Source organism: Hibiscus syriacus, unplaced genomic scaffold (genome assembly GCF_006381635.1).
Source record: "Hibiscus syriacus cultivar Baekdansim isolate YM2019G1 unplaced genomic scaffold, ASM638163v2 tig00000738_pilon, whole genome shotgun sequence".
Lineage (NCBI taxonomy): Eukaryota > Viridiplantae > Streptophyta > Magnoliopsida > Malvales > Malvaceae > Hibiscus > Hibiscus syriacus.
In genome coordinates this window covers 446,696-474,657 of record NW_024061816.1, presented here as the reverse complement: position 1 = coordinate 474,657, position 27,962 = coordinate 446,696, and the positions used below count along the sequence as shown (strand labels likewise).

Below are 27,962 nucleotides of genomic sequence, written 5' to 3'. Positions count from 1 at the left end.
TCAGAATGAACAACATTCTGAAAGAGGTAAATAATCAATTGTTTAATTTTTATTATTTATTTATTTTTATATATAATATATTTGTTTATATAAGGTTTTTTTTATAAAGGGATGTAAATGATCAATTTTCCGAAGCAGTTGATGTCAATAAATCCTTTGAAGCATACATGTTTATCCGAGTTTAAGAGAAAAATTTCTCTTATTTGGGAGCATTATACCTTCATTAAATTTGCTGATGGTTCTGTTTATGTTGAGTGTAAGTATTACAAAATTAAAAGGTATAAAAATGATTCTTATATTAGTACATCTAACCCTAGAAGGCATGCTGACAAATGCCAAGATTATAAGGAATATCTTGCTGAAAATCCTGGTATGGTAAGTTCTTTTGATCAAAACAAATACTATGAATTATTTGTTGAGGCTAATATGTGTCATGGTTATGATTTGAGTATGGTTGAGTATGAAAAACTTAGGGATTTGTATCATTACCTTAATTTTAGTGTGAAGGATATCGAGGTATATTGTTACTTAGTATTGCATGTTGGAGCATGAAAAGCATAAAAAATTGCTACTTGATTCAATGCATTTTGTTTCACGTCATATTTGTTTTACATGTAATGGATGGTCTGCCTACACTTTACATTCTTATTTTGCTCTTACTGCACATTATGTTGATAATAACTGGAAACTTTAATCTAAAATATTGAATTTTCATTGTTTTCCTCCACCCCATGATGGTGAGTCAATTTTTAAGTTTGTGAAAAAGATGATATACGAGTGGGGTCTTGAAAAAAAAAGCTTTTACCATAGCTCTTGACAATACTTCTGCAAATGATTTAAGAGACTTAGAGATGATTTGAATGTCATTTTTCCTATTCCCTGCAATGATAAGTACTTTCATATAAGGTGTGCTGCCAACATTTTGAACTTGATAGTGAAAAAGGTTTGAAGGTAATTGATTCTTCTGTTATTAAATTACGTGAAATAGTTAAGTTTATCGATTCTTTTGATTCTCGACTTTATTCCTTTGAATTAGCTGTTAAAGACTGTGATTATTCTTTCCGTGGTAAGTTATTATTGGATGTTCCTACTCAATGTAATTTTACTTACTTAATGATTCATAGGGCACTTGAGGCTATATTAGCCATAAACTTATTTGTTGATAGGGAAAATGAGTTGGACATGATTACTAATCATGAATGGGAAACTGTTCAAACAAAATGGGATTTTCTTGAGTCATTTTATGAAATTACTACTTTGTTCTGTAGATCTAAGTATCTCACTTCTAACTTGTACTTGGCTAATGTTGTTGCAATTGAAAAATTGTTGTGTGATGTTCATAATGATCCTTGTGAAGGTTTTTCTGCAATGGTAGGACCTATGCTTGAACTATATGAGAAATATTGGTTTGATCATTCAATTTCTATTTTTTGTTGTTTTACTTGATCCTCGATATAAATTACAACCTCTGAAGGAGTTGTATAATGTTCTTTATGTAGAGGACGAGGTTCAACAGAGGGTAAGTCTCATTTATAATGAGTTTCTTGAGTTATATATATATATATATTATTCAAAAAATGCACCTTGTGGTTCTTTTTCTTATTTTGTCCAAAGTAAATGTAACACCCCCAACCCGTACCCGACCCGAATATGAGTCTGAGGTGTCACATTGACTTTTCAAACTTTGACTCTTGAAAAAATTCAAAGAAAATTTAAAACTTTCATTAAATAAAAGCGGTTTATTTACATAAAGCGACCAAAATAACCAAAATCGATCAGAGCATATTCAACTCAATCAATTAGTACATGCCAACTATATTCAAAATAACCAAACACATTTAAATTATCTATTTTCTGATTTGAAGTTTTGTAAGGGAGATGCTGACTTGTCTTGCTCTTCTTCGCTTCTCTTCTCGATTCTGTACCTACGTGTGAAACAATCACATGCTAAGTCTATGGCTTAGTGAGGCATAAACAAACTGACTATATCATATCATAACTAATTCCTATTATGCACATTTCATGTAATCATGATAAACCATAAAATGCATCCAAACATAAATATATATATATATATATATCATATACATACATATTGTTTCACAAAGAAATACCCATATCATCATATAATTCTGGTAACATATTTCCTAACACAAAACATATAAAGCGTATGTAGTAAATTTCTCATTATCTCTTTAATAGTCTTATTTTCTTCTTTATCTTTTAGTCATATGTTCTTGTACCTATTCTTCTTAACCAAGCTACATACACATCATCATCATATCACATATATCATTTCACCATAAAGATTACAAACAAAGCACATAATATCATATAAGGTTCTTTTATATCATCTTCTTTATTAGCCCATGTACACATGTGAGAACTATAGATATGTGAGTCTATAGAGGTTGTGCACTAATGTTGTCACCACAGTTCGTATAAATGCACCGAAGTGCCACGTAGAATTGCACCTAAGTGCCGCGTAGAAATACACCGAAGTGCCATATAAGATGTCCCTAAGGACCACGTAGAAAATTCCTTAAGAATCATATACATATACAAAGGATCAATTATGTGTCTCAAAAGACATCATACATGTTCCAAGGAATACATATATGTCCCGAAGGACCGCGTAGACCCTCGACTCTTGGCATGCCATCTATACCCCTAACTCTCATGACACATATCATGGGCATTATCTTTTATATCCTTTTTCATATTCATGTAAACATATCACATATTCATATAAACTCGTAGCTTCATTCACATATACATTTATTCACGTAGTTCATGTAAATTCTCATATCATTTCGTATTCATGTATCAAATGGTATATAACACTTCTCCTGTGTTCATATAAACATGTCATATCCTATGACTTATATTTTTTCGTATAATTTATGCTTTATATTCACTTGATTCAATATCATTTAACTTGTTTCACTTTCTCATATCACGTATACTTTCTCTTTCATATATTTAATGTCCTGTATCATATCTTGTAATTGTGTAAACATGTCTCTTTAATGTAATTTACATAGTAATGCCCTATATTTATATCATCATATAATGATTTAACCTAAGTCATCCTTTATAAAGTTTATAATACATGTTCAAATAGTCTCATTCTATCCTATAAATAATTTCTACTTATTTTATCTCATTTTCCTTTTCACTTACATAATTCATCTATATATACTAATTTAATCTATTTAATTAGTTCAATTTCCCATTACTTCATACATATACTCTCTCATAAAGCTTTGTAGCTCTTCACTTTATAATTCATAAACCATAGTTTCCTTTAACTATATAAATCTTCCCTATATAACTTATGTATCCTTATTTATGCATATACCCTCGAATTTATACATCCTCCTAGAGTCTTCTAACCTTTCCCGTGTAATCACCTATACCATATAATATATGACTTATACTTGATTATCTTATGCTCACTCGTTCATTTCATTCCTTATGTCTCTATCATATAATTTATTTCATATTCTTTCATTATTACATTTTAGTGTTTTACACAAATCCTATAGCATATACAAAGCATATCAATATCTTTAGTTATGCATACATACAATTAATGTAAAATATATAATCACATATAACACATATAATAATAACAAACACATAATCTCATTCATGACTTCATATATATTATTCTAGGAAATAGACTCATCGCAAGTCCAATTTCCATTAAACAATACATGTCACTATTATGCACTCACCTGGCCTCACTAGTCAATTTTAATCACTTATCTTTCCCCTTGATCGATCTTACTTGTCAATGATTCTGAAACTTGTTTAGGCTCTGAATCTACATGATTATACATTTTAAGACAATTATCAGATACCTATACCTTGTAATATGATACTAACAACTTAAACAAACTTAATAAACTAATATTCACTTTTTTCCTTTAGGGGTGTACCGATGCACTATAGATGCATCGGTACCCAAAATAGCTTCGAAATATTGATGCATCGATGCACCCCTTACTGCATCGATGCACCTTCAAAATTTGTCTTGGTGCATCGGTGCACACTCATAGTGCATCGATGCATTCCTGGCATTCGATGTTTCTTCTTTAAAGAGTGCATCGGTACACTTTGAATGTGTACCGATACACCTTGCCCAGAAATTACTCTTTAGGCACGATAATTCACTCTTTCATCTTCAAAACTTCATGGTTCATCCTCTTTTATAATCCTAACTTACATATACATGCTTAGATTCATTTTTATTTATTTATCTTGTCTTTAACCTTAATATCCTCTCATCTTTATTAACTTCAAAGAATCATACCAAATTTTCAACATGTTTTAAAACTCATTCTATCACTTCACATCTCTTAATTCAACCCTTGGCAAGTCAAATTCAACTTCAAAATCTATTAACTCCTTCTATTTTAAAAATTCACTTAAAAACTCATTTTTCTTAATTTCTCATAACTTGTTAATCTTTGAGTTTTAAGCCACCTAAAGCTTTTCTTAATCTTTCTTAATATCCCAAGAATCAAAACAAGCTTTAAAAACGAAAGAATTAACCAACTGAAGACCCACTTACCTTATACCAGGCTTCACGGTGGAGAGGAGGAAGAAGAAGACTGAAGAATGCTCTGGAAAAATTATCTCCTTCCCACGTGCTTATTACCTTTTATAAAGGAAAATAAAAATCTTTCCTGAAAATGACCATAATACCCTTATTACTTTCAAACTTTATTATTACATCCAACATCAATACTTTTCATTTAAATCCCTAAACTTTTAATCTTTTCTGAGATTGGTCACTAAATTACCAAAAATTCTATTTTGGTCATTGACCCAACTTTTGGGATGTTACAGTAACACATCTTTAGAGATAAGTAGCTCAAGTTCCAATCAACCTTGATCATTTAAAAAGTTTGATCTATTTGAGGTTACTTTCTAGAATTTGACATTAAATTTTATTTATTTTAACTTATTTTATTATGTTTTCATAATTTAATTATTTTGTTTTCTTTATTTTTCCATAATTTTGATGTCAATTTAGCTGCTTCAAGGAGTGGATGATCAGATGTTGACTCCTACATCATTTTGCCCCTTGTCCTCGTACTGGAGAATATGAATTTGATATTTTGGATTATTTGAAAAATCAAAGTATTTCTTATCCGATACTTTCTCGAATGGTGAGAAATATATTAGTCATTCCAATTAATTCAGTTGCATCTGAATCGTCCTTCATTATGGGGGTCAAATTTTGAACAAGGTGAGAGCTAAACTCTTATCTAAAAATGTTGAGATTTTTGTAACAACTCATAATTGGTTGTAAGGTTTTGAATCGGAGGAAAGGGATCAAGATTATCTTACTATAGTTAATGATTCTACTTTGTAAAGGTAAATATATTATTTATTTTATTATTTATTTTAATTTCATTAATATTTTGAATTTTTTATTAATGATTTTATTTTTAATTTTGTAGGGTGTTTTACAGTAAGTCAAAACATTGGAATTGGTTTGTGAATGATTTTGTCTTGTTTCTTCCTTTTTGAAGGTAACTTTATTTTTTTTATTTTGTTTATTTAATTAATTTTTCAAATTGTTTATTAATGATTCTGATTTTGTAGGGTGCCTTACAAGTTACAACAATCATAATGTTGAATGATTATGTCCTGATTCTTCTTGGTATTGCCTGATTTAGAAATTTTTGTTGAATGCTTGATACTGTAAGGGTTTGGTAAAGTCAGAAATGTTTGACACTATTGGCCATCATATTCCCTTTGGCTTTACGGCTGACTGGATGCTTGTTGAATGCAGAAATTATGAATGTTGAATTGATGCGATAATGCTTGCTGAATTGATACAATGTTGTTTGTCGCTGCTTGTTGTTGTCTGCTGCTGCCTTGTAAATTATTGTTGGTCTGACTAAAATAAATTGTTGTAACTTGTAAATTCTTTTCTAAATAGTTATTCATGTTAAATTATGTTTGTGATATTTTGGCTTTTAAAGCTGAAAAATTGTCCGTAATTTAATAATGTTGGTAACATTTAGATCTTTTGAGATAAAAACTCGATGAAAAAATTTCTGGTAGCAGAGTAATGTTTTTATCCTTATAAAACTTTTGTTATAAGATTCAAGAGCTTAAATTTTAACACAAATTTGTTTTTGTTCATTTTATTGTATTAAAGTGCAATAAATTTTATGCTATTCAAATTTTCAATATCAAGTAAATTCATCTTTTATATATATGTTAAATTTTTAGATAAATTATATTTACATTATTAATTAATTATTTATTAATCATGTTCAATAAATAAATTATTTAATAAAATTAATTTAATGATTATAATTAAGATTTATAATATAAGAATCATAATTAATCTAGTAAGTAAATTTATTAATTTATTACCATAATTAATAATTTATTTTAACATTTAAAAATTAATCAAGTTAATTAGCATGGTTTGTTATAAACTTAAAGTCTTACAACTTCGTCAAAATTTCACAATTTCATCAATGATAATTTATAAGTCATGTAAATATCAAATCAGTTCAATAATAAGTCAAATCATTTACAGATTGAGTTAATTACATGTCATGTTCATAACAGGTCAGGTTGAAAACGGGTCGAGTAATACAATTTATTTACTAGGTTGATCTCGGGTTTGGGTTCATATTAGTCGGATGCAGGTCGGGTTCAATTATTATTTTTCCGGTTCAATTCAGGTTTAGTTTGTTTTCAGATCGGGTACACTTGGGTTCAGATATACAATTTTCAGGTCCAACTCGAATTCATGTCAACACCAATTCAGACTCGAGTCGGTTCGGATCACCACCGCTTAGGTCCCAAACAACTTTGACTTGAGTCAATTTTACAAGTCGAATTAGGTTTTTACCTCCCTGCTTACAACCATCTACAATAAGATAACTTCAAAAACAATGTTATCCTAATTTAATTTCTAACTTTTCCCAAGCTAATCGTCTTATCTTTAAGTACAAAACTCATATTTCTCATATGAGAGACCTTTGGTCTCCAAAAATTCTTCACTCTCTTCTTTTTTAATATGTTCTCCATCGTCGATTTGTTGATGTCATGTTGTTCATCTATGACGTTATATCGTCATGTCGTCAATTTCATGACTCCTTTATGTTTTGTTAGGATTTATCATTTTGGAATACGCATGTAATTTTAATTCTTCTTTCTGAAATATTTTTTTTTTATTTTTTTAATTTAATCTCTTATATTTTCAGTTTATTCAATTTAATCCTTTAGCAATAACTCTTTGTATATTTTTTCTTCTCGTTAACTCGTGAATAAGATTCTTAAAATTAAGTGTCTAGGTCATACGAGACTTTGGCATTACTCACAATTGTTTCCATCTTTTATTTTCTTTAATCACTAGATTAGATTCTTTTCAACTTTTTTTTTCTTATATAATCTTATTATATTTAACGAACGAATCAAATTTTAGAAAAAGAGCTTACAAAATAGTGAATAAGATCATAGGTTGGCCACAGTCTAAACTTTTAAACTCCTGTTCCCAAGTGTATTTCTTTCTTTTTATTAACCTAAATTTATTTGGAACTAGTTTGACGAATCTTATAATTATTTTTTAAAATAATAGATATCACATTTAGGGACGGATTCAGAATTAAATATTGGTAAGGGTAGAAATATTAGCATGTTTAAGAAAAATATAAAGACTTATTAGGTATTTAAACTCAAAATTCAGCATGAACCAAGCGACCTTAGATTAAGGAATTATTGTTAACCTTCAGGTCTCGAGTTCAAGCACGTAGGTAGGGGTATGAGCGTTCATTGTCAAATAATTGAAAGTCTTTGTACAGATATTACATTGTATTCGTCCTAAATTAACTCAAAATATAACTTCTAATTTGTCTAATATTTAAACTTACAATTACTTAAATTATAAGTAGACCAAAAATTTGAGAACACGGATTTATCATTCTTTAGTTCGACCCCTACTTGATTAAATATTTAATAAATATTTATATTTTTTAAATTTAAATATTTATTTTTACATGAACCAAAATGCTATTAACCAAAATTATATATAATATATAAGTTTTAACAGGGATCGGGGGCCCCTTGGGCCCTAAGGGAGATCCATCCCTGATCACATTCAAGATAAATGTAAGGATTCGAACATATATAAAACAAGATAACATGAACATCTTTAATCATTCGGACAATTAATGGATCTCCGACGAACCATATTATTATTAAAGAGAAATAAAATATATAATAATTTTATTAACATGTTATACTTAAAACAAAATAGAAATGGTTTTATGAGTAAATATTAATTTAAAGTCCATCTCATACATTTGGGATGTCAACTTACAACAAGTCGGATCACTATAACTATTACTATTATTACGGCAGCGGTCACATTTGAAAACTATATTTTCCTTCGATCTGAAGCAGTTTTTTTATCCAAAAAAATAAAATAATAAATGTATGGTAAAACATCGTAATATCCGAATCCTTTAAACACCTATTTGAAAACTTAACATTCCAATTTAGGAAATTAAATAGCAATTTCTTTTTTTTATGCAATTGGGGATTTTATAAGATCATAAATTAGTTGACTCTTATTCCCATATGTAATGGGGTAAGGGGAGGTAGGATAGTAGACTGCCCCCAACGCTAGGTTGAGAGCAACTTCCGTAGGAGACTTCCGAATTATGAAATGTCCTCCGTGGGACTCAATCCCACGACCTCAAGGTTAAGAGCCTTGTGCTCTACCAACTGAGCTGGATGGTCAATATAGTCCTATTTTTGTTTAATTTGATATTTTTTCCATTTACTTCCATATTATAAAATAAAAAAAAGAATTATTCACTATATATTTATTCATAACATGGTTTGAGTTATCTATGTAGTTCAAAATGGACAATGAAGAGAAAATAGTTTCTGTTCTACAAGTTGACGAGCTATTTTTACGTAAAATTCTTTCGAGGGATGATTCTTCCTTGGATGATTCAGTTCATATTCCTCACCGACGGAGCGTCGGCGCAATTCCGTTCCAATGGGAGTTGGAGCCTGGTACCCCCAAACATCGTTTAGTGTCGGATAAGGAGATCGTTTCACCAATCAAGCCACCGTCGAGGACGATGTCGCGGATGAGCCAAGAGAGAAACAAGCAATGCATGAATGATGCAAGAGAAACAAGACCTTGGTTTTGGAAGAAATCAAAGAAAAAAACAAGAGGTAAAGATAAAACAAAATCTGACGGAAATATTGGGTTTGATAATCCAACATCTTCTCCATCAACTTCCTCTGGAGTCACATTATCAAGATTACGACGTTTTGCTAAGATATGGTATAAATGTCCTTTCTAATCCTTTTATAAGCAAAATATTTAATTTGATGTTGTATTATTATGCATTAATTTTGAATCGAGATTTAAACCATGGTTTTCAGAACCGGACCGGTTAGCGAACCGGTCATGCTACCGGTTCACTGGTTCAACCGGTCGAACCGGTCGGAAGAACTGAACGATGTCATAATTATTTAAAAAATTAAATAAAAATACCAAAAATATTTAATAAAAAATAATTTTTTATATCACAAGTCATATTCAAAGCAAACCATAACATATATAAGTTAAAAACCATAAAATCAAGTGAAACAAAATGATTCAAATTAACTACAACATAATATTTAAGGTAAAACATATTAAATAATAAATATAATTATATAAACTATAATTAAAAAATAAATTTGGGATTAAAAAAATCATAACAAAATGATATTGTTTGGTTTAATTTTTTTTAAAAACACAATCTCACATGGCTAATAAACATAGAAGAACATCCCAAAAGTCTAAAGAGTAAAAATATGAGAACAAAACAATCTCACATTGCTAAGAAACATAGAAGCGCATCACAACTAACTTCTATAAATAATAGAGGTAATTTGACATTCAAAATCATGGAGCCTTTTGGTGAGCATTGAGTGAACTATTCTTTCACTTCAATCAAACTCGAATTTTATGCTTCAATCGAGCTTCAAATTTTTTTTTGAGTTCAAGCCTTTTTGAGTTCAAGTTTCAATATTATATTTCGAGTTTGAGTTGAATTTGATAATTTTTAGCTTGTGAGTTTGAGTTGAGTTGAGCTTACTTTTAAAATTTTCAAGTTCGAGTCGAGCTCAGCAATACTCGAGTTCGACTTGGCTCGTTTAACAAACGACGTTGTTTGGTTTAATTTTTTTTTTAAAAAAAAAAACAAAAATCCCAGTTTTTCTCGATTTTTTTCGGTTTTCAGCGGTCCGGTTCGAACGGTTCAACGGTTCTGGCCGATTCACTAATAGCGGTTCAACCGGTTTAGATTGAACCGGATTAAGCAACGGTTCCCGGTTGAACCGGCCGATCCGGTCCGGTTTTCAAAACAGAGATTTAAACTTAATTTCTAGGGTACGTAACGTATGCCATTGATAACCTAACTATTATCCTTTTCACTTTGACCACTATTTTTAAAATTTTATCATTTATGTCATTCAACTATTTAAATGAACACAATCAAGCTACTTGCCGTTAATATTTGACGGAGGAGGTGACATGTATGTTAAAAACATTAGTATAATTATACATTTAATCCTTAATGTTTATACATTTTATCAATTTAATCCTTATTTTAGTTCCATTAAATAAATTTAATCTCCAATGAGCGGTTTTCTACACACAAATCAACCACCGGAGAAAGTACCTTAATTGGTAATGGTTTATAAGAATAGTTTCATAAACTTACTAATCCATTGAACCATATTTACGTATTGTTAATCATTTGCTAGTATATTTAAACCGCAATTTTTTGTTATGTATGTGTGTATATATATCCGATAATATTTTTTTAAATTTCATTCTTTTCAAAATATTTAAATCATTATTTTTTATTTTTTATTAAATTGAATTAACTGATAAAAATAATAAAGTTATTAATCTAACATACTTCAATTCATCCTTTTATCATTACAAAAGTAAATTATTCAGTCTTTTTTATGAAAAAAATCCAAAAGTTATTTAAAAGTAATACAAATATTAAACTTTGTAAACGTACAGAATATATATTAAAATTATTGAAAATGTAAAAAACAGAAAACATGATTTTTTTTTCAAAGTACAAAAATTATTAAATATTAAAGTTTATTATATTTTCTGTTAATTAATTTAATTTAATAGAAAGTAAAAATGAAAAAAAATAACACAAATAATTTTTTTAAATAAAAATTTCCGTCAAATTATATATATATAAATACATTTATTTATTTATGTATGTTACTTATATTTTAATTCAAATTTATTAAATTTACTAAACCCTGTTTCTTATTTCACAAATAATATATTTTAACTATTTAAGTATGGTCTGTTACAAACTATTATCAATTAAGGTAATGTTGGGTTGAAAAATGCTTTTTGAGGAAATATCAAGTGTCATGGAGAGCATTTGACATTGACGGGGGAAAATGTTGGGTAAACTATAAGAATGGTCACTTTGGTTTTAGTTTTATCTTTCTTCAGTTGTTAATTTTAAAAACTTATGTTTTAGTAATTTATATTATCAATTGTTATATTTTGGTCACTTATCGGTTGTTATATTTTGGTCACTAAATCGTTAATCGCTATTGGTGATGTGAAAAGTTAGAAAAAGAAGTTATTTTTTAATTTGACCCTTAAATGTTAGATAGAATACTAATTTGACCATTTAAATTTAGTTGAAATATTATTTTAACCCATAAACTTTAGATAAAATATCAATTTGACCTATAAATTCTACCAATGTCTCTTATTGCCAACCATCACACACCATCTTCATCATCTCTTATTTGAATTCCACATTTAAATATAAATTGATTCATTTATATTTTTTTTATACATTTTATAACTAGTAAACAATAAAATTATTAATTAAATTTAAAATACTCAGTTTAAAATTATATATATATTATTAAATTATAAATGTAAAAAGAAAAATATCAAATTTAATTTAAAATATATACATATTTTAAATTTACATTTTGGGGTGACATTAACTATATATATATATACATAGTTATATTTATTTTATACAAATATTTAGCATTATTGTATTTATATATATATATATATATATATATTCATCTTAAATAAATATTTTTTAATCCGATACGACAATGAATGATGTTAACTCCTCAAGTTCATCACTACCTTATGATAAAATTGGGGATTTCAACCCAGCAAAATCCCATAAATACCCTACTCATACCCAATGTCATCCCACATAAACCCTAGGCAAAAGAGTCATTCCATCACCATCTCAGTGCCATTTTTACGATTGCAGGTGACAGATGGAGGCCTTCACTTGAAAGCAAAGAACCCTCCGCAGATTTAAATCCACACACTTCCATTAAAACGTTTCCATTTGGTCATGATTCCCATTTCTTTCTTCTTCCCAACTATCTGAAACATGGGGATCAAAGCTTTCACGGTGTCCTTCATTTTCACTTCAATCCTCCTGTCCGTTCTATACCTCCCAACCAAACTAACTATCCCCATTACAAGGTTCAACCCCATGTCAACCTTAAACATCGTACAGAAATCCAACAGGACATATCCGGTTACCTTTGCCTACTTAATCTCAGCTTCCAAAGGGGACATAATCAAGCTAAAACGTACCCTACATGCTTTGTATCACCCTGGGAATCGGTATCTGGTTCATCTGGATCACGAGGCTCCTGCACATGAGCACAAGGAGATTTCAGAGTTCGTGTCGGATCACCGGGTTTTCAGTTCGGTCGGTAATGTGTATATTGTCGGGAAACCGAACCTGGTTACTTATAGAGGTCCTACCATGCTTGCCACAACTCTCCATGCTATGTCCATGCTCTTGAGATGCTGCGAATGGGATTGGTTTATTAATCTCAGCGCTTCTGATTATCCTATAGTTACTCAAGATGGTATGGTGAGTGGATTAATGGGGTTTTGTTTCATGTTTTTTTTCGCATGATTTTGCGAGTTTTTATGATTCATAAGCTTATTTGTTTTCTGGGTTTTCTTTTTCAGATCTGATTCACGCCTTTTCTGGTTTGCCGAAAGATCTGAATTTCATTCAGCATACAAGTCAACTGGGGTGGAAACTGTAAGAAAATCTTGTTTTGTCTCTTTTTTCTGATCCAATTTGTTTACATTAAATGTGATGAACAATTTGCAGGAATAAGAGAGGGAAACCCATAATAATAGATCCAGGGCTTTACAACAAGAACAAGTCAGAAATTTGGTGGGTGATTAAACAGAGAACACTGCCCACTGCTTTCAAGCTTTATACAGGTTATTTCTCCATTTTTCATTCAAGTTTTTCCTTTAAAATCATCACTTATCTCTAGCATGTGAGTTCACGCATTAGAATCTATTGGGAGCTCAGAAAACTAAAAGATTTTTGGGATTTTGTAAAACTGGATCCCTTTGTTTATTCTAGCTGAAATCATGGCCATTAAACTCTAGTTGAATGAAAGACAAAAGCAGAAGGCAATGATTTGTTTGAAGATGAAGAGGATGTTTTTCCTTTTGGTGTGAAATGGACTTCAATAAATGGCTATTTATTAGTGCTGATCATGTTAGTCATGGTAGGTAAGGTTGGTGAGTTGTTGCTCGCTGGGATATTGATGTTGTAATCAACCATTAAAACGTTTCTAACCAATGTTGTGTGTCATTCCATCATTTTATTTGATTATAAGATTTTATAACATAGGACGAATTTGTAAAATTTAAAATAAATTTTTAAAGAATTAAAAATAATAATATATTATTAATAAAAATATAAAAAAATCTTTAAATTATATGAAAATTTAAAATTTTCGAAAAGTGATTGTCCCCTTCAGCCCTCCCTGATCATCTTTATTTATGAACAATATGTTGGGTTCAACCATTTTCATTCTATCCCTTAATAGTTTTTAATCTGATGCAGTGACTACTTATCCAAGATGGATCAATGGGTAAGTCGGGCAATTGCGTCTATAAGATTTTTAAATTCTCTTATATTTTAGATTTTTTATTAGTATTTTTTTATTGATAATCTGTTTTTATCTTTTTAAAATTTATACATTTACCTCATAAATTTATCTTTTAGCATAAAATTATGCGTGAATCTTGATTTAAACCAATGTTGATTTATCATTTAATTTGCTTGAAAACCCAACAGGGTCAGCTTGGACAGTGATCTCAAGATCATTTGCCGAGTACTCCATTGTAGGCTGGGACAACCTGCCAAGAACTCTACTACTATACTATACCAACTTCGTATCTTCACCAGAAGGTTACTTCCAGACATTGATATGCAACTCAGAAGACTACAAGAACACAACGGTGAACCATGATCTTCACTACATCACATGGGACAACCCTCCGAAACAACACCCGAGGTCACTAGGACTCGAGGATTTCAGAAGAATGGTGATGAGCGGCCGCCCATTCGGCCGGAAATTCAAGAGGAACGATCCGGTCCTCGACAAAATCGACAGGGAGCTGCTCAAGAGGAGGCATGGGAAGTTCTCATACGGGGGCTGGTGTTCCGAAAATGGGAAGAAACAAAGGGGATGCTCTAGTTTACAGGGCCAGAATTATGGTGTTTTGAAACCTGGAGCTGGGTCTAGAAGGTTAAAAGCTTTGTTAACTAAAATTGTTTCGCCAAGGAGTTTCAGTAAGAGGCAGTGTAGACCCGGGATTTAAATTGAGATTACCGTTGTGTTTTCGGTTACGTTACTTTTATCGTAATTACAATAATAGATGATGTTGTTACGGTTATCGCGATCGTACAATAATGATTTCGGACGGTACCTTTCTAGTTATATAATTTTTGTTATTCCGATAACAGATCGTTATTTAAATCCATGATGTATAGCATAGATTCTTTTCTTCTTAGAAAGTTAGGGCAGAAGCTTGAAGCTTTTCAGTGGAGAACTTTTGACTAGCATGTGGTGTAGCAAGGGAAAAAGGAGAACCAGTATTTGATGCTTTATATTTTACTGTGGAAGAAACCTGGATAAATAAATAAAGGACTATTATGTTTGTTTTTAAGTGTATTTTCTTTCTTTTGCAAATAATTTTCCATTTGTTAATATATAAAGGGTAAACTACACATTCAATACTTTTGGTCATTCAACTATTTTTTTTCAAAAACATATCTAACATTATGTTTTTTCAAAAACATATCTAACATTATGTTTTAGTTTCATTTTGATCATCCACCGTTGAAAAATTAACAGAATTGCTGACTTGATCTATTTTTATTTTTTTCAAAAATAACATGAAATTATCTTATGATGACACTTCAACATCATTGTTAATTTTTTAAAGGCGAGTGACCAAAATGAAACCAAAACTAAATGTTGATGAGGGAGAAATGATTTTTTGTGACAACGGTTGACATGAACGGTGGTGGAAATCGGCGATGGTGATGAGCGCTGGTCGGAAATAGGGATTTTAATCGAATCCATGACTCAATTTGATATTTTATCAAAAGTTCAAAGGTTAAATTAGTATTTTATGTAAAATTTAGGTTTAATTAGTATTCTATCTAGAATTTATGTGTCAATTTAAAATTTATTATTTTCACTAACATGCCAAATCATTAACCCGTTGAACTGGTAACCTAAATGACCAAATCGTTGTTTTTTCAAATTCAGTGATCAAAATAAGACAGTCTAGAAATAAAGTGTATCAATTTTGCGTTTTATACAAAATAAAATATTCTCAAAGGGAGTTTGAAAAGATGAAAACCCTTGGCCATCTACGCCAATGTTGATTGTTGATACCCCAAGTGGCCGCACCTTCTTCTCCAAAGATCGCAGCATCTTTCACCGGTGCAGTGGAATCGCGGTAGGTGACCCCAAAACCCAACTCAAAGCAATCTACTTGACTCAGCTTTTAAATCCAGGGAAGCTATTTTAGTTTCAGAAAAATGAACCCATTATCTCTATTTTTACGGGCAATTCTCTTTTTCCATAGCTCAGAATACGTTTTAGCAGTTGCAATTCATGGGATATCAAATGTTAATCTTAGTTCACTTCTTGTCAGCAAAGAATATGTTTTAGCCATGGTCTTCTCATTGGTCGAATACTTTTTTGAACTCTTTTTATTCCCTGGACTGAAAGAACATTTGTGGGTCAGTAATCTGGGCCTGCTAATGGTTGTTGTAGGGGAAATTGTAAGGAAACTGGCTATTGTAACTGCCGGTCGGTCTTTTACACATTTGATTAGGGTTCGTCATGAGGATCATCATAGGTTGGTTACTAGTGGAGTTTATGCATTCGTCCGTCATCCGAGTTATTGCGGTTTCTTGATTTGGTCAGTTGGTACCCAGATAATGCTTTGTAATCCCATATCCACTGTTGGTTTTGCCATTGTTGTTTGGAGGTTTTTCGCTTCCCGGATTCCTTATGAGGAATATTTTTTGAGGCAGTTTTTCGGTGCGGATTATGAGGAGTACGCTCGAAGAGTTCCTTCTGGAGTTCCATATGTGATGTGAAGATTTCAGATTATGTTTGTAGGACTGAATGAAGAGCGTTTTTTGTGTAATCTGAGTTTAGTAGCTTCGGGTTTGTTCTTGTTCTAATAGTAGTAGATATTAGAAACTTGGTTATTCTGACCATAGTTATTTGTTTAAGCATATGATTATGGAGCATTACAAGGTAACTTTATGGAGTTTATGTATTGGTTCATCCTATGTGTCATTAAGATTTCTTTGTTTGGTGAATTTGTAATCAGATAACACTCGGTAATCCCGTGCTAATGATAGTTCCCTGTTATGATTTGGCCATTCTTTGCAAAGTATCCCTTATGATTGGGGCCAGATTATGAATTATGCTTAAAATCTTTGTTCTGGGGCTCCATTTGACTTGTGCTTGTTGTGTTAGCATGACTGGCATTGGCTTGAACAAGTTTTTCAATTGAGGAAAAGGAAACTTATTTTTGTTAAGGTATAATAAAATACTATGAGAAGCATGGTAAGTTGGTTTGACGGAGTTTGTGAATTCCACATCGTTGAGGGCATAAGGTATCTTTGTTTGGTAAGTGAATACTCAAATAATGTACCTGTTTATGATTACGCAGATCCAGGTGTGTATGTCAGACATGGTCATACATCCAATACAGTTATGTTAATTTTATTTTTCCCAATTTTTTCTTGTATTCGGAGGAATTGATGATTGTGTTAGTAGGGCTGGTAACTTGGTATTGATTTGTAAAAGATGTTCAAGTGAGGAAAATGAAAATTCTTAAGGTTAAGGTATAGCTTTCCATAACAAACACCATAAGTTGTCGAGAATGAATTCATTCGTCATTCAGCTCATAAGATTTCATTGTATGGTTAGTTGGTACTCAGATTATGCCGTGTGGTCCTGTTTCAATGATTATTTTGCAGTTGCGGTTTGGCAATTCTAAGGGAGGATCACTTGTAAGGGATTCTCTTTGAGGAAAAATGTTTGAAGTGTTTGTTCTGGCTTGGGGTTTAGGGTGTGAACTTGGTTTTAAAATGCGAGATGCGCTCTGATGCGTTTAGTGTCCCGAGAGACGATGCGTGATGCGTGATGCGCTCGCATCACGAACCCGATGCGCTAATTTTCACACAAAAAATACTTTTGAACTAATTTTATACCATGTAAATACTTATATATAAAAAATGCATCAAATAATACCAAAAGTAGTTTAATAGTACTTCATAAATGTTAAATAACATAATAGACAAGTACGCGTAGGAAAATCAAAACAACCAAAAGACAAATCAACAATAGCTCCCACTTCCCTTCCCCCTACAGAGTTCTCCAAACTTTCTCTAGTCACAAACTAAATGTCTCCAAGATCCCCTTCATCAAACCCGAGCACGTCTCCATCTCCCTCATCATCATCAGTCACTCCAATGTCTTCCTCCATCTTATCTTCATCGACAAGAGCAGGTCTTTTTCCTTTATCATTTCTTGATGGGCCGACTCCATCATCACCTCCTCTTCTTGATCCTCTAGTGAAATGACTTGGCTCATTAGCCCCGGAAGCTCTACCCACCGCATCCCATGTAAGATCATCATCAAGAAACACCAAATCTTCTTCATCTTCATCATTTTCCATTCTACCCATCAACCATTCATTACTTTCATCAATATCATCCAAAGCAATAGGATCAGAGGTTCCATTTCGGCGTTGCAATGAATGATTGAATTTAACATAAACCATATCATTTAATCTTTCTTGTGTCAACCTATTGCGCTTCTTGGTGTGAAGCTATCAAAAATTAAATTGTATGTTAATTGATAATATATTTTAATTAAAGTACGAAATTGAGATATATATACACTATTACACTTACGTGTTGAAAAACGCCCCAATTTCTTTCACAACTTGTGGCACTACAAGTAAGACTAAGAACTCGTATGGTAAACCTTTGCAAGTTAGGAGCCGAAGCTCCATATGTTTCCCACCATTTCGCTACAAGGAGCAAAAAATTAGAAGAGTAAAATCAGTATGCATAAGAGTAATAACATATTTTTAATTTAATACATTTATAGAATTATTCTTACCCGGTGCCATTTGCTTCCTTTGCCTAATAGTCAAACTTTTACCAAACATCCCTTCGGCTTTCTTATACTTGTTTAATTCTCTTATGGTTTGGTCTTCCACTTGAGCATTCGGGGACAAACTTTCAATGCAAGATTGTAAACCATCCATTATTTCTTCACAACTTTCAATCCGCTTCACATCATCATAGAAAATGGATGGGTTTAAGTAATGGCCCGCGGCATGCAAAGGTCGGTGGAGTTGATGTTCCCACTTATGGTCAATGATCTCAAATGTTTTTTTGTAACGATCTTCTTGATTTGGAAAGCTTCTAGCAATACTCTCCTTGGCCCTATCCATGGCTTCATAAATATAACCCATGGCCGGCCTTTTTTCCCCATAAACCAATCTAAGGATACTAACAAGAGGACCCGTCAACTTGAGTGTATATTCAATGTTCCTCCAAAAGGTCTCTTGTAAAAAGTAAGAATGCACCAATTTGCCCTTATGTTCCTTAGACCACTTGCTCTCCATCCATTCTTGAGAAGCAACCATCTTCCTGAAGTTATTTTTTTTGCTTGTGAAATTGAAGGAGAGTGATAAAGGATGTTGCAAATCGAGTAATCGCGGGCCTATGCAAGTTCCTTTGATTTGTGAACTTCCTCATCAAGTTTACTATACCAACATAACTGTATATATACCCGTTTATTGACATTGCCTTTTTCAAACAATTTTTCACCTGTGGAATTTGCTTCCCAATATCTTCTAACATGAGATCTATACAATGTGCTGCACATGGAGTCCAATAAAGATGTTTTCTAGTAGCTTCTAACATCTTTCCAACAAAGTTTAAAATAAACAATTAGGTGGCATTATATATATATATATATATATATATATATATGAAAGAGAAATACTAAATTAGTAAATGTTAGTAAGTAGTAATTTAGTAGTATGTTACCTGCTTTGACATAGGCGGATGCATTATCGGTGATCACTTGCACCACATTCTCTTCGCCAACTTCATCTACCATTTTGTCAAGAATCCCAAACAACAAGTTGGCATCCTTGGAGACATCCGAAACATCCATCGATTTAACAAATATGGAACCCTTTGGAGAGTTCACCATGAAGTTAACGATGTCTTTTTGGACAACCGAATCTCTCCATCCATCCGATAGAATTGAGCAACCTTTATCGGCCCATTCTTTCTTGTGTTCGTTGACTTGCTCTTCCACCTCTTTTACTTCTTGCTTGAGTAATGGAACTCTAAGCTCATACATACTTGGTGGTTTCATTCCCGGACTAAATTGTCCTATAGCTTCAATCATAACCTTAAAGCTATCATAATTTGCGGCATGAAAAGGAATACCCGCATCATAGAACCACCGTGCTATATATTTACAAACTTTTTCCCTCAACTCTTTTTGAACCGTGACATTGATAGTTTGTTGTTTCCCTCCTTTTCCAACTTTTCCTCCTTTGACAACATCTTCGTGATTAGGAGCGAAGAACTTATCTATAGGACCTTTTTTGTCTTGGCTTTTTTCTTTGAGACATTTTGCTACTACCCCCTTGCACTTCAACATAATCATTTTCATCAAGATCATAGTCACTATAGTCGAATCTTCTTGAGTAAGTTGAGTTAATCTTTTTTTTCTATAGTTTCCATTCCTTTTTTTTTGCATGAAAGACCTCACCTCTTCCTTTACATTCTCTGGACAGTTTGGGCAACTAGTAACATCCGGCAAACCACCAATGAAATGCCATTTCATTCGATACACACCACCCTTCACTACTTTAGGACAAAAATGTCAACGAAAATTGTTTCTGTTGGTATGCTCTTGCGTAGAATATTTCCTAGCTGGATCAGTTGATTTGTTGGTTGTGTTTGTATTTGAACCCGTTGAGGTAGCACTAGGAGTTGGTTCTATACTAAAAATCACAAAAAACAACTTGTTTTAGTACATATAAAGGCTTAAACAAGTAGCAAGTAGCAAAACAATCACACACCCCAACAACAAAAAGAAACAGTTCTTCGCTAAACCTTCAGTAAAATCAATTTAAAGCTATTGCGGCATTAAAGCTTCTTGATTTAGTTTTTTTCAGTAAAATCATAGGACGTAAAAACAGTTCATTCATTTAAGCAACAAAAAAACAACTTGTTTATGTTTCTAAAAGCTAAAAGCTTTTGCAACTAAAAGCTATTGCAACAAAAAGAACTTATCTATAGGACGTAAAAACATTTCATTCATTTAAGCAACAAAAAACAACTTGTTTATGTTTCTAAAAGCTAAAAGCTTTTGCAACTAAAAGCTATTGCAATAAAAAGAACTTATCTATAGGACGTAAAAACAATTCATTCATTTAAGCAACAAAAAACAACTTGTTTTAGTGCACATAAGAACTTAGGGATGAAAAAAATAGCAGCATCCTCTTGTCAAGTCTATTGCGAGTGGCAGGGATGAAAAGAAACAGTAAAATCGAGGATAAATGTAAAAAAAATTGAGACTTACCTTCAAGTTTCTTCAATGGCAGCACTCAGCAGACCGATCTTCAATAGCAGGGGGAAAGCTCGATGGAGGAAAGCAGCAACCAGGTGACATTTTATTAGAGATTTAGGTCAATTGAATATGGGCTTTTTAAGCCTATTCCAACAATTAAGTTAGAAACATAAACTAGTCCAACTAAAAGCCTAAAAAAAATCTTATTAAACGCATCGGCCCGCATCAGCCGCATCGAATCGCATCAGACTGCATTATGTACCCCCTACCGCATCAGGCTACCCAATGCGCTTTGACCATCGCAATGGTCGCATCACGCATCAGGCTTTTTTAAACCAAGGGTGTGAACTTGGTCAGACATTCACTATCCGTTAATCATAGGCTTACCGGAAACCAGTTTAGTCTAGGGATAGTGAAATAATCAAATTTGACGGGTTTCGATATGATCCGACTCTATAGGGTTAGACTCCATAGGGTGAACTTTTAAAATTTTAGAAGGGGATGAACTTATAAAATTTTAGGGAGGCAAAAACAAATTATCAATTGAAAATACAAAGAAAATATCTAAAATTACTAATTTGAAACTTTTAGGGGAGATTGTCCCATTTGTCCCTTGGTTCATCCATGCAAGTATTTATTTATTTCCAAGATCATTTTAATTAGATATTTTTTATTTTATTTTTATAAGATATTTATCATGTAAATTTTTTATTTTTGTAAAAATAATATAATATAATTTCTTAGGTTGGGTAAGTTGGAATTGGGTAATTAACTTTTTTACATGATATATTTAAATACTCAAATAATATATTATCAACAAATAGAATTTTTATATAAATAATTTTTATTTAAACATTTAGAATTTAACTTGTTAAAAAATATAGAACAATGACAATTTGGTAAAATATACATTCCAGTAATCTTTTATTCATTCAACCAAACACTGTAATCTTACATTCCTGCCAAACCAACCAAACACAGTAATGTAACATTCCCAGTAACCCTATTCCCTAGTAATCTTTTATTCCTACTGGTAATCTTACATTCCGTGAACCAAACACACCCCAAGTGTACTAAGATTATCTTAAAAAATAAGCTTGACATATTAATAAGTTTGTTACATTATCTTATTTAGAGGGAATGTAATATTTTAATTTTCTTGGAATACAAGATTATAAAAAACATGTTTTAGTACATTGTTCTCCATGTTTTTTTTATAAATAAAATTAACTTTTAGCATTAAATTCTAGTACGAGAGTACATAAAACTCTTTCTATTGGACTTTGTCAAAATTTTACATTTGACATATTATTAATATAATTAATTTATTAATAAAATGTCTTAAACAATAAGATACTATATAATATAAATATATACAAAACATTTTGTCTATATGTGTAGTTAGTGAACCAAATTTGTGAGTTAGTATTTTAGTGGGTTTAAAAAGATTAAGTTGATAAGAGTTATAAAATTAAGAGAGAAAATTATTTAGAAATTAATATTGCATGAGAATGTAATATTACCTAAGAAATAGGACTCAAGAGATTATATAATATTTCTAATCACCATCAACTATTGAAAATATTGCATTATAGCCACTAAGTAATATTGACAAATCAAACAATGTAATATCATTTGAAAATAATAAATTATCATAATAATCTTATATATATAGTATAAAATCGAACAAAAAATTGAAGGGTTAAATTGCAAAATGCATTTACTTTTAATAAAAATATCCAAGATTATATATATATATATATATATATATAGCTAGGATCCAATTACATAGTATAAAATAAAAAAAGTTTTAATTTTTTTAGGATCGTTGGACAAACAAAAATAAAAAAAAACTGGGATTAACAATAGGAAAAGAAAATATATTCACTGGGGAAAAAATGAGTTAATCTCAGTCTTTGATTTTTCTCAATCCATTGGTTCTAAAAAGGTGTAAAACTCATAATTTTATGCTGTTGTAAGTGGATCCTAACCCTATATATGACATAGAATTCAATTAAACAATGTAAGTTTTTTTAGTTTTACACATATTTAGGATCGTTGGATGAGTAGAGGGGATGTAAATGAACCGAATTTGAACGAATAAGGTTATGTTCATGTTCGTTTATTTATTTTTGAAGGTGTCCGTGTTCATTTATTTATTATTCACAAACATATTCATTTAATGTTTTCGAACATGTTCGTTTATATGTTCACGAATGTGTTCGTGAACATGTTTATTTAGCGTTCGTTTAATGTTCATGAACGTGTTCGTTTATATGCTCATGAACTTGTTCATGTTCGTTTAGCGTTCATTTAGTGTTCATTTAGCGTTGTTTTAGTGTTTGTATATCATTTGATTTTTAGTTTCATTTGCAAGCTAAAGAAAAATGATAAAATTACGCACTATTGTTTAAACTCCTTAAAATTCATAATTTAAAATACAATTTTTATCTTGTGTTCAATTTACTTCTTATCTTCACCAATATTTAAAATGTAAATAAAAAACATAAAAGGAGAATTGGGTAAACGAGCTTATTCATGAACATAAATGAACGAGTTGATAAACGAGTTTGTTTATGAACATAAACGAACCGAACACACATCTGTCCGTGTTTGTTCGTTTATTAAATGAACATAAATTTTTTTGTTCACGTTCGTTTATTTAGCCTAACAAACGAACATAAACGAACAGTTCACCGAACGCTCTGTTCATTTACACTCCTAGATGAGTAGAAATAAACGATTATAATTATCAATGTGAAATGAGAATATATTCAATGAAAAAGCAAGAAGTTAATATATTTTTACTCATCTAACGATCCTAAATTTATATATCACTAAAAAAAATTTACACTTCAATTGAAAAATAAAAATCAACATGTGCAAAAAAAAGTTAATTAACCTGGAAATTGACAGACAAGTATACCAAGATGATAAATCATTCATTACATGAGTTGCATCTATAAACAAAACACCACTAATGATAATCAAAACATATGTCAAAACACCCCTACAATTATTGTCAACTTGGTCTTTTGTTTAATCCAGGGTATCATCTTCTAGTCTTTGGGATTTTTAAGTCACTAATAAGGAGTTATATACTAGGAATAGGCGATGATCATCCAGGCGAGCAGGGCGAGAGGATTGTTCGGGAAAGAATGTGTTACGATTATCATCTTCAACATTCCAGAGTTTCTTCATCATCAAGGCCTTTGGCGTTTTTTTGTCAAATATGGTGAGGTGATCGATTCTTTCATCCCTATTAAAAGGAGCAAGGGAGGAAGCAGGTTTGGTTTTGTTCGGTTCACCAGTTTAGCTAATGCGAGGAAGGCTATCTCTTGTGCCGATAGATCGTGGATTCAAGGCAACAAAGTAAGAGTTTTTATGGCGAGATTTCAACCTCGTGAAACTTTCTGGAGAAAGAAATGTTCTGTTCCAAAACTAGCTGTGAACAAGAGCAGAGTGGAGGATGCTAATCTTCTTAAGGCTCCCATTATCGGTGTTATTGATGAGGATAAGCTTTTTACTCTTAAAGATAGTTTGGTTGGTTGGTGCAGGAAATTCTTCAAATTGAAGGAGCTGGCTACTATCATGCAAAAAGAAGGCATTTTGCGTCCGAGACTTATGAGATTAAGCGGATTAGCAATTTTAATCATATTTGAAGATGAAGAGAGTATGAATTTTACACTTAACAATCAGTCTGAGGCGTTGCAAACCTGTTTCGGCAAAGTGGAAGTGTGGTCGGAAAATGTTCGGTGCAGCAGTCGACGGGCATGGTTATCGTGTAAAGGGATCCCACCGTTTGTGTGGAGTCCTTCTACATTCAGAAACTTAGCAGGAAAATGGGGAGAGCTCATTTCCATAGAGGATGGAACTTTAAATCCTGGTTCCTTTGATAGGACTTTGTTTCAGGTTATTACGAACCAACAAGCTCGAGTGGAAGAGATTGTTGAATTGAGAGTCGGGGATAGAACTTTTTCAGTATTCGTCTCAGAGTTTGAACCTTGTTTCAACCCAGAATCTGTTTGGGAAGATTCGTTGTTGTTGGATGAAGCTGTTGCTTACCCGGTTTCTCCTGTGGGTGAGCGTGATATGGTCTCGCCAGTCATGGCTTCTGAGCGGGAAACTTGTGCCGGTTTATCTTTCCATGCTAATCTTGATCATATAGCGAATCGAGAGTTCATCCATGGTTTGAGCGAGGGTGATGTATCGTGGCGTTTCGAAGAGGATCGACTTTTGGATTCAGATTCCCAGGCAGCTCGTTATGGGGCAGCTGCGTATGTTGCGTCGTGCCAGAGGAGTTGTCTTTCTTATGCGGTGGAGGAAGACTTTTGTGCGCATGTGGACCCAAGAATGGTTGTAAGTGCTGGTGTAGACGGTGTTAATTTTGAATTGGATTTGTCGCTTAGCATGAAAAAGTTGGCACATGCCAATTCAAATTATAATGCGCATGAGGTGGGAGCATTAGTTAATTTGCAAAAGGATTCAGATCTTTTTAATGCGCATGAGGTGGGAGATTATATTAATTCGCACAATTTGATTGCTGGTCTCGAGGATAATGGTTGCGTCAGTCCTATTACACCGTTGGATAGGTCGTCATACAAGGGTAATTGTGCTAGCCCGACTGTCGAGTTATTTTCATTCCAAAGATAGGATGAGGGGAATTTTTCTAAGTCTCATGTTGATCGTGATTCTGAGGACACGGTGGTATTGCCTTTTCAGTCCTTCACCAAAAATTTGAAGTTGAAGAAATTTAGATCTATGCTTGATATTCAGGGTAAAGTCCTATCTAAAGCTGAAAGAAGAAGGAGAGATCGAGCGCTGAAGAAATTAAATTTGGATAAATCGGATCTTTTATTATCTGAATTATCAGGTATTTCTATTTCAGATTCAGTTTTAAAGAAGAAAAGGTGGGCTGAAGCCTTTGTTGAAGCGCAGGAGGCAGTGTCAGTTGATAGGCAACTTGGACTTTTCGTTGGTAGTCCTTGATATGTGGTTCTTTAGAAGCTTTGTCGTTAGCTATGCGTTCTCGCAGATGTTTTTACAGCATAGTCGGGGTTGCTTTGTGAGTTTAGGACTATTTATGATGTCGCAGATGAGAAGGTGATGGGAGTTCTATTTGGATGGTCCTTGGTGCAGTTATAGTCTTGATCCGAGATGTTATGGTGCCGTCCTTGAGGATCTATTGTTTGATGTCAGGCAGTCATGTTTGTGGGGTGGACTAGTGTAACTGGAAGTTTATTTTGTGGTTAGTGCTTTCATTTCGGGTTGATGTAGTCTCATGTTTCTTAGATAGTGTGCGTTTTCTCAGGAGCTAGTTTATGGCTTTCTGTTCTTTCCACCTTATGGTTCACTCTTTTTCCTCCAAATAGGTTTAGGGAAGTTTTTTAATGAAGTCCATGAGATGGTGTACCTTGTATCCTTACCAATACAAAGTACTCATTTTTCAAAAAAAAAAAAATTATTGTCAACTTCATTACAATATTATGGATAATTTAGTTTCGGGATAAACTATTACTATTTCCTTCACCTACAGCTATACATTGGTTCCAGACCAAAAAAAAAAATCAAAAATCAAAACCAACAAAGGAGACAGGTCCTAATCCACCATTTCCAAATCTTGTTTTCTAAAAGCAATTGAGGATATCTATGAATGATTTTTTTTTCAATACTTTACAGTGTGCAATTGATCATTCTAGTTGATGATGATAACGGCAGATTCATTAAATAATTGAAGTTGTTGATATTTTCTCTTCACACAATTTAATACATGATTAAGTCAATAGCATCAGTGTGCTTGAAATTAGTGACAAAAACCCAACTTGCAGGCTCAGGTGGAAGAAGAGAATAAAATACCAAATCTTTGAGCTTAGATTAATGTCTCCAGATTTCCACTAACTAGATTTATATATTGGGCATATAATTTAACACATTACCCTTATTTTATGCCTAGCTAGCCAGGGGTGCAACTAAGCTGCAACTGCAAGATGGCATGAACTGGTTGGATGGGTATTGGCCTCTGTTAGGTCATATCCAACAATTGGGGAATGTTCATATTAAGTAATAATAATGATAATAATTAGTTTTATTAAATAAAAAAGAAAAACAAAAAATTACATTATAATTTAACAAAACCCATGACAACGACAACGGCGATGCGAGTGAGTTATTTAACAACATTCAATAAGGAAAAGAGTACCCCTTTAAATACCTTCTCCAAGGCATTTTCCTTTTCAATGTAGGATAAGTGTCTTAACTCCCTTGGGCACTACCAACAAAAGGGTGTGCTATTCTTTTTAGAGGATTCAAATTCGAGCAACTGTATTTGCAGGGATTATGAATAGACGTGTACAAACACAATATTTTATGCTAAGGGCGAACTTCTAAAATTTTAAGAGCAAGTGTACTTGTAAAATTTTAAGGGACAAAAACAAATTTTTAATTAGAAATATAAAAAAATATCTAAAATATATAAAAATTTAAAAGTTTTAATTAGAAATACAGCTTTCCCTCTATAGCTTTTACTTGGATCAGCATTCCATATGTACATAAAGAAATGTGCACGTCCCAATAACCGTACTCTACAAAAACACCATGCAAAGTGCGTTTTGTGGTACAATAATGGTTATATTGATTTGTTGGTTACCGCACTTTGGGAAATCACGTAAACTACATAGTGTATTTTCGAGGCTTTATATATGGATAATGGTAAAGATAGTTTTAGAATTCATCAAATTATCTAATCATATTATAAAATTCATCGTGTGATCTATCAAGTATTGTAACACACATCTTAATCAAAGAAATAATTTTCCTTTCACTTTATATGGCAAAAAAAATTCTAACACGTTATTTAAATAATTTTATAATTTTTATTTTTTTCCTATGGTTTTACTTTTATTTTCTCCTTAATTGAT

The 27,962-nt window shown here is 32.0% G+C and overlaps 3 protein-coding genes and 1 pseudogene across 3 annotated transcripts; 3 read left to right on the top strand and 1 right to left on the bottom strand.

The window, feature by feature from the left end:
- Window positions 1–8,906: 8,906 nt before the first annotated feature.
- LOC120213701 lies at window positions 8,907–9,359 on the top strand. The gene has a single exon (XM_039211765.1). The coding sequence runs from the start codon at window positions 8,907–8,909 to the stop codon at window positions 9,357–9,359; it is 453 nt and encodes a 150-aa protein (XP_039067696.1).
- Window positions 9,360–12,375: 3,016 nt separating this feature from the next.
- On the top strand, window positions 12,376–14,797 carry LOC120212905 (beta-glucuronosyltransferase GlcAT14B-like). The gene is made up of 4 exons (XM_039211094.1): window positions 12,376–12,954; window positions 13,061–13,136; window positions 13,209–13,324; window positions 14,196–14,797. Exons 1-4 carry the CDS (start codon window positions 12,465–12,467, stop codon window positions 14,720–14,722), a joined length of 1,209 nt encoding a protein of 402 aa, XP_039067025.1. The 5' UTR covers window positions 12,376–12,464; the 3' UTR covers window positions 14,723–14,797.
- Window positions 14,798–15,738: 941 nt separating this feature from the next.
- LOC120212430 (protein-S-isoprenylcysteine O-methyltransferase A-like) lies at window positions 15,739–16,762 on the top strand. The gene has a single exon (XM_039210735.1). It carries the CDS (start codon window positions 15,954–15,956, stop codon window positions 16,518–16,520), a length of 567 nt encoding a protein of 188 aa, XP_039066666.1. The 5' UTR covers window positions 15,739–15,953; the 3' UTR covers window positions 16,521–16,762.
- Window positions 16,763–17,836: 1,074 nt separating this feature from the next.
- LOC120213691 lies at window positions 17,837–20,316 on the bottom strand (annotated as a pseudogene).
- Window positions 20,317–27,962: the final 7,646 nt, after the last annotated feature.